Below are 12,461 nucleotides of genomic sequence, written 5' to 3' on the forward strand. Positions count from 1 at the left end.
GAAACAGGCTTGTGCATATGCCAAATGAAATAATGAATGGCATGTTTAGGTTAGAGTAAATGTTTCCTGCGATTACAGAGCAGGAGAGGAAAATCTAAACACAAATGCAAACGTAAGAGGTCATGGTTGATTTCAATCTCTGATGAACGATAGAACAGGAGAACATTTTAAAGGTGGGCTTTCACTCCAAACAGGTTTAAAGGATGTAGAGGTGTAGGGGTAACAGGAGGGGTCTGAACCAGAAAAGAGCAAGGGCCTTTTCTTTTGGTTTATTTGATTCTTCTAGCCATATCTTGCTTTCTCATTGGCCAATGCCAGACGACGGATGTTAGCAACACAGCCTGCGGCAGCCTCCTGGAGAGCCTCATCAGTGGATCCCATCATTCCTAGCAGGAGCTGTCGATGAAGCAAAGAAATGCAAACAACAGGGCTATGGTTACTATAAAAATCTGTTCATTCTGATGGTCAAAGTATTTCATTATCTCTGTGGTAAGGTAAGAAAAAAATCACATTAGCACATATGTTCACAAAAACCTCTTTTTCCATCAATAAAGACTTACAGGAGACACTCAATGTATTATTGAGCTATAAACACTGCTGTTTACTCAATGGAGATTTACTACCAGGAGTTTACTGGCCCTTACACTGCCAAATGCTTGCTGGATGGCCAATGGAAAGATGTCACTGCATTCCATGAGTTCACATATTTGTGTATGAGTGTATGTGTGTGTGTGTCTGTATGTGTGTGTCTGTGTGTCTGTGCACACACATGTGTGTGTGCATGTATGTGTGTGAGTGTGTATGTGTATGTGTATGTGTATGTGTATGTGTATTTGGGCGTGTGTGTGTTTTTGTGTGTATGTGTATGTGTATGTGTACGTATATATGTATGTGTATTTGGGCGTGTGTGTGTTTGTGTGTGTATGTGTATGTGTATGTGTATTTGGGCATGGGTGTGTATGGTGTGTGTGTGGCTGGCTTGAGGCGCAGCATTAAAAAAACCTGAGCAGGAAGCATACGCCTGTGCCTATCCCTCCCCTGAGCAGAGGTCAAATGAAATCTCTGTGTTTTAGTCTCATATAAGCCAGCCATACGTTTGATCTGTATGCACTGTGCCTGCCTCACTCCTTCCCTCCAAAAAAAGCGCTTTTTTCCGGAACATTCTGGGGCCATAAAATAATACATTAAAACCTTTTATTGAGTATAAAGAGTTACTTATTATACTGTCACATCATGCAAACGTGAAGTCCTATATCATTGCCAATGCCACACTGTGGCTGCAATACACAGCATGGTATAATATAGCTTTATATATTTGTTTATCCTCATCTGAGAGAGAGAGAGAGAGAGAGAGAGAGAGAGAGAGAGAGAGAGAGAGAGAGAGGCTTGCATGTGTTAGACGCAGTAGTGAGTTGTGCTCACAAATCGCAAATCTAAATAAACTGGAGATGCAGGCAGGCAGGGGCAAATGTGTGCTGGCACTATGCATGGTTTAAATGTATTCAATATGTGGGTGCCTCCCTGCTATCACAATGCTGGGCTTCTGGGGCCAGTTCAGCCTGTGTGCAGCACACTTAAGCCTGTCTTTATGCCACACTTCCTCCATGAGCTCCTGTCCAAATGAGCCCTTTAAACACGGACAAAACACGCACCTGTACTGCTTCCAACACCATTCTACATCTTTTTACAATGGGTAAGGTTGTCTGAAATGAATGAGCTAAATGAAACCATGCTATGGAACTGTCAGGACACAAATACCTTTACCATCATGATCTTCTGTTAAAACAAAGTAAATACCAAAGTAACACTGTCTTCTTAAGTGGTGCTAAACCCATACCCAAAGGTGTCTCAGGACTGTGCACTGCTATTCATATCGAGCACTGACCTGGTTCATCCAGTTTGGGGGTTTGTTAATTAGTTCATTAGTTCATTCAGGGGTGTAAAGAATAAGCTTTAACGCAATTGTACAGTTCTACAGGTAGCCTGGGCGGAGGCTGAGAAATACTTAAGGAAACGATGTGGCTAATTGGTGTAAGTTCTAAGCATTCTGAAAGACATCCAACAAAAAATGTGACTCTTGAGGAGATGTACCAGAGGTGATGATAGAATGAAACTGCATGAGACACATGAGATTTACTGAGTCAGAGAGAGTGGCACTGCAGTGGTCAGGAAGCTGCTCTCTGAACCAGATGTACAGCTAGAGGGGTGAGAGAGAGAGAGAGAGAGAGAGAGAGAGAGAAACAGGAGAGAGGCAGGGCAAAGGAGAGAGGAGCGATCCACTGGCTCTGATTCAGAGTAGATACTTTAGACAGATTTCATACAGATTTTCTTCTTGGGTGAATTTCAAATAAAAAATGTCAAACACATTTCCAATTAAAAATGTAAGGGATTTCGTGTGCTTCGATATTAAATCAAGGCAATTCATTAAGAGTTTTGAACGCTCTTATATTATCACTGTCTTCACTCTGTGCGTATTTGTATGTGTGTGTGAGTAAATTCTGTCTGTAAATTCTGACCCTGATACACACACACACACACACATTTACATGCACACTCTGATCTGCGCTGCACATTTATGTGGTCAGTACTGTGCCAAGGCACAGTGCAGTAAGACATTCCCAGAATTCCCAGGACAAAGACAAACAGAGCAGGGAAAACAGACAGAGAGACAAATCTACCATCCTGATAGATTTCTGGATTAACTGACATAAATCAAGGAGCTGAAAAGACAACTCTTCCATACGGATGCAGTTGAAATTATTTTGTTTGTTTCGACACAAAACGCCAAGGCAATAATCACGAACAGCTTCCGCCTCAGCAACATCATCTCGTCTCATGAACATGAGGTAAATCAGCGGTATTTTTTTAACGTTTTTAAAATAGCATCCAAAACACCTCTGGACAGCTTAAGCTGACATGAACACACAGTCTCCTGAAAACATGCTCATTCTCTGAGTCACTGGGACAAGCGGCTTTTGTGAAGGCGGAGGATGCCAGCAGCGTGGAGCTGCCAGGTCTCATAGCATGTTATTCAGACGTGGCCAAAAGAAGGGGGCTCTCTGGACTTGGAGTTTGGCCTCAGATAAGCACCGCTCTCTCTGGCTCCCCTGAATCCCCCCCCCAGGCCCTCCCAGCTGGGCTCCCTCACACTATAATACAGTGCTTGTTACATACTCCCCCAAACCTCAGTATCACCACAACTAGCCTTGCCTTAAAAAAAAAAAATTCAAAAATCCATGTCAGAGACATTTTTTCCCCTTCGTTTTCCTGGTGTGCTCCAAAAGCGGATGGAGAATCCTGACCGCCAGGAAGGAACCAACGAACACAGCTTTTCCCAGGCAATGCCCCCCCCCCCCACCACTCACCCCCAAACACAGCTGTGCACACGCACAACACACACACACACGCACGCACGCACACACACACACAGACTGAGACGCCCATACACATGCTCTGTCATGCATGGAGGTGTTGCAGTGTTAAGTGTAGCCACCGTGAGCTGCTGTTTCCTGTGTGGAGGGGTTTAAAATCCTCGCTAAACCCTAAAGCCCCCCAGTACACCTGAGAGCCATTACTGCTGAACCTCATAGTGCAGCCCCCCCCCCCCCCCCCCCCCCCCAACCCTACCAGTCCCAAAGTGCCCTACACTCAGCCCCACAGTCCCCGTATTACCATACGCTCAATATTCCCATACACACCATATTCCCATACTGTCACACAGGCTGCTCCAGGGTTAGTCAACACTCATACGCAGTATATATTCCCATACTATTCAGCAGGCCATTCCCATTCTGCTGTACACTCTACCATACAATCTACAACACTGTTCTCCCACTTCCCTAACACTCCACTCTTCTCTTTCACTCTCCCTCCATGCTGTGTTTCATTATCTCCCAGTCCACTAGTTCTCTATTATCTCTTGCTCAATACCTTAAACCCCAGTATTGATACAGCATTATGGTCCCACACTGCTTTGCTAAACCTCTGCGTTTTGAGACTGTAGCCAAGAGTTCTGTCTGTCTGTTTTACTCCACATGTCCCCTGTCCTAACAACCCAGTTCTTTCTTTTGTTCCCATCCCCCTCCTCTCCCCCAGCCCTCTGGCCCGGGTCCTGTTCCACCGTGGCTGTGTTTGGGCCTCCTGAATGTGGGTAAACAGCACAAACAGACAGCCCTCAGCCAGAGTGCCGGGGGAAGCTCCACTGCATAAACAACATTCCCCTAACCCCAGTGAGAGCCAGGGCCATTTTAACCTCTCTCTCTCTCTCTCTCTCTCTCTCTCTGTCACTCTGTCATCACATTCACTGTCCTTCTTTCTCTCACTTTCTTTCTTTCCTTCGTGTCAAGGAAGGACATTTTAAAATCTCCCTGTTTTCCTAAATTAAGATCAATGCCTAAGGGGCTAGACTGGCATGTATTATATGGTAAGACTGCTCAAACTTTAACCCTGTCAGCCAAACACCTTCTCATATGCCACACGCACGCACACACACATACACAGTCTCTCTCTCTCTTTCCCTCTTTCTTTCTCTCTCTCTCTCTCTCTCTCTCTCTCTCACTCTCTCTGCATTCCTCAATCCTTGCTTCAGACAGTGCAGGGAGTAGAGTCATGCCATTTTAATGTGTAACACACTCTGGAGCTCAGACACATGGTACAGTAGCCAGAACAGAGAACAGAGTGAAAGAAAGAGAGAAAACAGAACAGCTTCAGTGTGTCAGAGGTTCATCTGTTCAACACTCCTACATCACCACCATCCACTCTAACCTGCCCCATACTGAGCATGACTAAGAGAAAACTTCAGGGACGATTTCTGACAAGCTCACCTACAGCACCATAGCTGCTCCCTGCATCCACCCTCCCAGCATGCTTTTTCACATCTCTCTGTTCGTATGTCTCTCTTTCTCCTTTTTTTCCCTCTCTCTCTTACTTCTGTCATTCATTTTCATTCTTGCAGATTCACTTCACTTTCAGCTATCTTTCTCAGTATCTGTCTCTCATAGATGCCTCCATGCATGTTTTGATTATACGGCAAACACAAAGCAGCAGTCAAATCAAGCTGGGCTCACACGGTACAGGGAAAAGAGGACCAGACCAGAGGCATGTATGGCAGTGGAGGGCTTGAGTGTTTTTTCTATTTATGATTTCAAGTCCCAAAAATCCATACCAGGAGCTGGCAAAATCCCGCACTCCCTGGCCTTTCTTCACATGAAAATGACTGATAATTACCATCTGCATTTTGTAATTTACATCAATTTACTTCACAAAGCTTTCTCTCCTATGAAAGGAGCTCTTTAATGCAAAAAGCTGGCTAAAGCTGTCTACGGGGATTTATGGTCTGAGTAAAGAATCCACATTGCTCCAGAGGCTGAGCGAGGGAAAGAGAGAGAGAGAGAGAGAGAGAGAGAGAGAGAAGAGTGTGCTTGGCGTGTGGGACAAAATAAAGCACAACCAAAACACTGAGATACCAAACGACCATGTGGAATCAAAGAGCCAAGGTCTTTATTTTGTTGAAGTGTGGTGTAACACGGATACGGACGCACATACACACGCACCCACAGAGAGAGAGGCTCCCAGGCTTCTGTGTTGTATTTCCGTACATGAGTATGTTTATAATCCGTGCAAAAACCCATAACTCTGAACAATATCAATATACACCCTAAACCGAACGCAATTACTGGACAGAAAGGTCAGATCCACCCAATAAAACACAATAAACATTCAATATGTCTTCAGTTAAAGGCCAGCAATCAGAGGTCTCAAATCTACTTATGGTAACATAAAACGATGAAAAATGTGACATCCAGAGTTTCTGAAGGTACACTCATATAATTATGAAACAGTCTGAGTTGCAGTTGTTCCAAAAAAACAAGTGAAATATGCTTTCATTTTTACTGCTATAAAAAATAGCCAAAGTTTATTACAAGCTGCTTTTACATTTTCATTAAGCTGAACTAAATTGGGTAAGAATATAATTTAAAAAGGCGATTGGACACTGTAAAGACAGAAAGAGAGACATGAGAGAGAGGGGAATAAGCTACAGGAGAACTCAGACAGGTCACTAATGTTTTTTCCAGTGTAAAATACTTTCTTCTCAATGCTTAATTTCCTCTGCTAAGCTTAGGGGACTCGGTTATACACCATTAAGAACACTGGGGAGGAAAGTTATTCATTGAACGCAACTCCGGGAGAGCGACACGCAGAGGAAAAAAGGAGAGAGAGAGAACAAACTCCAATACAGAACTGTCAAGTGTACATGTTTTCAGGGAAAGCCCAGACCTCTGAAATACGGTTGCAATAATACCAGAAGGCAGTCTTGAGTTTTACGCCCATCTATAAATTAAACTCCAACACGGCCAGAGCCCAGCAACATTCCCCGATAAACACTCTCAAAACCCATTTAAAATGCCAGGAAATATTGTTTTAACATATTTTCTGTCGCACCAAAGCGTATATCAACATTAAAAGGTCCAGCCTAGTTAAATACACCCTTTTTTCTAGCGTTGGTCTGCAGTGTGTCCCTGGGGTTAGTCAGGCACGCATCGTTGGTTAAAGGCAGACTGGACAGGCTGAACCGGCAAAGTGTCTGAAAGTCTCAAAATGTGTGCGAATGAAAGTAGCAATGATGATGCAATGCTAAGCCCTTTAAAGTCCCAGAGTACATTTAGGAACTGTTGGAACTTCACTATAGCCACACTACAACAGACTGGTTAGAAGACTTTTTAGTGCAACAGAATGTGTCACGGTGCATACAGGGACACAGGAGAGAAAAAGAAAAAAGAGAGAGAGCGAGACACATGCAAAATTCTCAGCAGTTAGAGTACACAGAGAGAAACATACACAAAAACCATCTGTCCAGTTTTTTTGTCACGGCTTGATCTATGAAAAAAAAAAAAAAAACACGCAGCTTAACGACTTTTGCAAATTGGACATTACTCTTTCGGAACACCCAATGTTCTGTCCAGCCTCCAATTATGGGCAGCACTGAACCGCATTCACTGCAGCCCTACATCAAGCCCAAACACACCATTAAAGAAACATGGGAAAAAATATTTGGCTGTAACCTTACAACCACTTCATAATTTATATCACAGTTGTTATTGGGGAGGAGAAAAAAACAAAAAGCAAAAAAAAAAAAAAAAGCAAAAAAAAAAGAAAACGTTTTAACTGAACGTGGTCGAGAATGTTTTCTCATGTGAAAATCTAGTTGTGGAAATGCTAAATGTCACTGAATTTGAATATCAAGCCAAACAAGCAGTTTTTTTCCCAAACATTAAATTATAATTTTCATGCCAGAGAATTTTTGCTCACAACTTTGACTAAAATAAACCCCGTGCACCGCTATCATTCATAAAATGTAATCGTCATTTGGAAATGCCGACAGTCAGTAGACTAAGATTGTCTCCGTGCTTTGTCACTTATACGACTGTTTTATGATATAATTGTCTGTGATCATTTCTGCAGAGACTGTAACTGTGGCTGCTTGGGTCTGAACCCTGCTACATGTACGTCACTGACGTTTTACAAGCGGCTCCAAACGAACCAAGCTGAACTTGAGCACAAATGAAAGTGTGCTTGTGAGAGGGTCCTAACCTCCGGTAACCAAACCCACAACTACACATGCCCCACTCCAAATGGGTAATTCAGAGTGGGAAAATAAGGCCCACGCTTTCCTGACATTAGGCAGCTGTGGCAGAAAGTCAGAGCATGGTACCTGTGTTCTGGTTCTACTGGTGAGCGAGTGGGAGCGTGTGTTGCAAAAGACAAGTTGTTATCGGCTTGAGAAATCTCAAAGATAAATTGTATGACTAACATATGAAACAGCACACATAATTGTTGCTGTTAATATGACTTAACTGTGAAATGGATCAAAAGTGTATTTTTACCTTTAGGAGCCTTGACTATATCTGAATTTTGTGTACCCAGAGCACTGGCTTTTAGCTAAAGTTTCCAGCCCAAAAAGGAATTGATTAATATTTCCAAAAGTAGGTTCTTTGCTAACCTTAGTTTTTTTTTTCTTCCTCTCTCTGTCCTGTGTTGGCCAAATAGCCAAGGACATGCTCAAGTCACATTCTAGTCTCATGCTGGAGCAGCTCTCTTAGCAACCGTTACCTGAGAGACGGCCTTTTGGAGCAGCATGTGCGGGCGACTGGGGGGAAGTGCCGGTCGGCACACAGTGCGCTGTTTGCTCTGCCGAATTCCCATGACGGTTAGAAAAACGCTCACTCGCATCCGTTCCTCAAAGAAAACGCGCCTTGTTCTTCAACCCAGCATGGTCAAAAGGGCTCTGAAAATAGTTCACAGGCTTTTCAAAGTTTATTAGGGATGTTTTCACACGTCACTGAAATGAGGGCCGTAAGGTGACTAACGTTTGGATAAGGGATTTTGACTGGACACTGTGGGTGATGGGTCATAGGATTATTCACAATAGGTTGTACAAGAAACATCTTACTGTACTGCAGCTACACGTAGACCAAATATACACAAACACGTCTCTTCAAACAAAAACTTCAGAAGAACTACAAGAACACTCTGAGTGGTCAGGCACAGATATTGTAAAATTAATGTAATTTACTGTACTATTTCTACTCCACTTTTAACAACTGTAAGGGAGGCAGATGAAAAGCCATTATGAAAACAAGAATGTGTGCAAGAATGCAGGAAAAACCACAGATGACTGTTCACATCTAAACAGTAAAGCTGAATGTTCATGTAACAAAGGTACAACAGCCAGTAAAAATAGGTATGAGTAAGAGGTGGGTTTTGTGGCTGTGCAACAGAGCAGCCACTCCTCTTGGGTTCAGTCAGTACTCAAGCTGTAAGTATCATAGACATTACAGACTTTGCATGACTCTTTCAACTGGGGATTTTTCTTTTGATGTTCCTATTGGTGACAACTCCTAGATCATGGAAGTTATGAAACAACAAACCTATATGGATTTTACTCAACATACTGTTGAGCCAGTTCTCCACTGTAGCTACGATGTTAATCATTAGATCGTGTGTGTTGACCATTCATGCAGACAACCATTGATGTTACTGTCTCAGATCCCTATTGATTTCTCGACGAACTGCTTAGAGTGACATCACAAAGCGTATCACACAGAAACACGGTGCATCATCAGTCATCCACTTCACTGTCTAACAAAAATATTGCACTATAACCACGCACACAATCTATTTAATGGCAGATTAAAATCTGCCCTTAGTATAATTGTCCCACAGGAAACGAAAATGTTATTTTTAACCACAGAAATACCCTGGAAAAATGACTGTACCAGCCTGCTGTGTACCAGGGTGTACCAGGGACAACCACAGAGTCAAATAAATCTGGAGAAAAACCAAGTTTAAACTTTGTGGGACACTTCAAAGTTACATGTACACTTGCAGCAAGGCAATGTGAGATTAGAGGCAATCAGACTTTTCTAAGATTGTTCATTTATGATTGCGAAAGCGATTCTAGAATTTTGTTCTCAACAACAAATTGCTTTTTAAATCCCCAACTATCAACGAATTGACTTATGCACTTATTCATTATATTCAAAGAATTTTCTTCAAATTTCCCAAGGTCCTCTGTGGCTCTGCTCAGCCCACGGGGAGGGAGAGGAAACTGTGCCAATACTACTCACTGAGAGGTACAGTCCCTGTGGACTGTGTCACTGGGACAATACAGAGAGAGATAAAACACTGATAATAAATAAGGCAACTTGGCGCCATAGATCTAACCCGAAGTGAGAAACCATGACGTCATTAATGATTTCGATTCGAGTTTTCAATTGCACATTGAAATCATCATGATGACTGCTGTCTTTCATCTCAAGGATACTGAACAAGCTCATCTCACACAAAAATGTGCTCAGAGGTTGCTGCATGCCTTTGGTTTCTCTAGATCAGACTACTGTGACAAAGGCCTTACTGCTTTATCTAAATATACAAAAGCTAGGTTGTAGCCCAATTAAAACACTGTAGCCAGGGTTTTAATACAAACCCCATAAACTGCCTGGCCTTGCTTTACCTGTTTCTAGTTAAAATCTGACTCCGAAATCCTGTCATCAGTTTTCAAAGCTCAACTTGGTTGAGCACCTATATACATTTACAACTTATGCTACAAATTACAAATTATGCTACAAACAATGACTTAAGAGAGTCTGGTAAAACAGTAGATTTGGAACAATATTACCATACCTGGTTTAAGTTAACACCTCAGGTTACTTACTTTAGATTTTCAATCATTGATTGATCTGTTATGGCTTTTTTTTCTCAATTACATCTACATTTCTGTCTATTATGGATAAAATAACTTTATTATTACTATTGTTATAATTATTGTTATTATTATCATCATCATCATCATCATAATTAATATTATTATTATTAAACCTATGAATGCCACGGTTGGACCGTACCTTGACCACTCCACTCTCATGCATGGTGATACAGTTGTTGGGGTCTTTGGAGAGCTGGAAAAGGGCCTGAGCAGTGGCCTGGTGTACAGAGGGCTCTTTGGATCGGAGGTAACGAACCAGAGGGGCCACTGCCCCAGCCTCCCCAAATGCAACCCTGTTACTGCCCCACATACAGCAGCGAGCTATGGCCTCCGCCAGGCACTGACGCAGCTTATCATCCGTCTGCACACAAACAGAAATGAGATTAAAGGATCATTATATAGTATAGATACCAACAATAGTACCAGAGCAGACAAAATGGTCACAGAATGCTTCTTTATAGACTCAACTTTAGTTTAGAAGTTGTGTACCTGGCTATTTATATAATAAATACAGATGAAATAAATTAAATTGAACCCAGCACATTGTGATAGACACACTGATACATGTTACTTTGTTTCTTTTGCTTTGTACATCTATTCGTAAGTAATATCCTATATAAGTAGCAAATAAATCTTGCAGTAAACGGTTATTACATTGTAGTAACAGGTGTAATTACCACAGCAACATTAGCACAGCTGTAGTCTAACACATAAAGGAGCCTCATTGTTCTTAATCGTCTAAGCAAAGTTTACTGACAGAGGGAGATTTCAAACAACTGATGAAAAGAGAGACAGCAAAAAGTGAAGTTGTTGTGTATTTGCATACTCACTGTGTTGGTGAGGTTGGCCATCATGGGCACAACGCCATGGTCTGTAATCACTGCCAGATTCTCCTCGTCTTTGGCAATTTTGGCAATGGCAGCACACACACTGGCCAACACCTCTTTATTCGGCGATTTGAGCAAATTAACAATCAGTTCCAAACCGCCCACGAAGGAACGCACCATTTCCCCCGCATCCTGAGAAAGAACAGAACAATTTAGAGACAGAACGTGTGTCTGTGTGTCTGTGTGTGTGTGCGCCCATTTGTTTAAGAGAGAACATGCGTATAAAACAGTGGTACCGTACGTGTACAAGAGAGAGAGAATTTGTGTGTGTTTGTGCCAAGAAGCCAAAGAGAAAGGTAAGGGAAAGGAAGCCTCTGTCATTCATTAGGCTTGACACTAATCAGAGTGAAAACATAGCAGTACTCAGTCAGTCAAGGCCAGATAGCAGCCCAATAAAACCCTGCTTAACATGGCATCCCACACAAATGTTCTGAGTACAGGAAACAGAAACCCCCTTCCTGCCTCCCCCCAAATGACTAACCCTGCATAATCGCAATAGTAAGAGGTAACCATAGAAGTTACTATTATTCACAATGACAAATATGGCATAGTAGAGTTAGAAGATTCACAGAGGAGTGTACCAGATACAATGGCAACGTAAGACTAGTGCTGGTACATAAATTACAAGCAATGCTGTTGAGGGTATGTGTGTGTGTGTGTGTGTGCACATGTGCATGTCTATAAGAGATGGTGTGTATGACGTGTGTGTGTGTGTGTGTGTGTGTGTGTGTGTGTGTGCGCGCGCGCGTGTGTGTATTTGACTGTGTATGTACATGCATGTACACGCACGTGTGTGTGTGCGTGCGTGCGTGTAAATGTATGTGTGTGTGTGTGTGTGTTTTGTTGTGTACGGATCTATGTGCTCTTGTTGGCTCAGTAGAGCATAATTGTTGTCAGTGGCACTGTCCCACAGTCCACTATACCACTAAACTGTCACCCGACGCCCATTCTGGGGAGCTGGCGGGCAGCAGAGGGATAGCCGCAGCGGAAGAGCGGGCACACACGAACACACACACAAGCTGAGATTTGGCTGCCTGGGGCACTCTCTGGGTTCAAGTATTCAGCCCTGTCTTAAGTACCAAGGGCAAAGAATCTGCCAACATGGCACCAGTTGGCCGTTTACAATGATTAGAAAATAGAACATAGATATCTTTATTGAAACTGTGCAGACCTACTATTATGGCTTGGGAATTGGCGGTTGAAGGGAATCAGATAATATGTTTCATTTTTATCTCTGTTGAAATGTGACAGACACATCCACATCCAGTTCTGTCGTTTATAGATGTTTACTGCAACTCTTTATAGGTGTA

General features: G+C 42.6%; 1 protein-coding gene across 2 annotated transcripts in view; it reads right to left on the reverse strand.

Moving 5' to 3' along the window:
- Positions 1-282: 282 nt before the first annotated feature.
- The window catches only part of odad2 (outer dynein arm docking complex subunit 2), a 48,302-nt gene continuing 36,123 nt past the window's right edge, over positions 283-12,461 (reverse strand). For both annotated transcript variants that reach the window (XM_030775804.1, XM_030775803.1), the window contains 3 exons: positions 11,095-11,283; positions 10,404-10,625; positions 283-396 (listed from right to left, as the gene is read on the reverse strand). In XM_030775804.1, the coding sequence (XP_030631664.1) occupies positions 283-396; positions 10,404-10,625; positions 11,095-11,283 (525 nt within the window). The remainder of the gene's footprint in view (positions 397-10,403; positions 10,626-11,094; positions 11,284-12,461) is intronic.

Source organism: Chanos chanos, chromosome 5 (assembly GCF_902362185.1).
Source record: "Chanos chanos chromosome 5, fChaCha1.1, whole genome shotgun sequence".
Classification (NCBI taxonomy): Eukaryota; Metazoa; Chordata; class Actinopteri; order Gonorynchiformes; family Chanidae; genus Chanos; species Chanos chanos.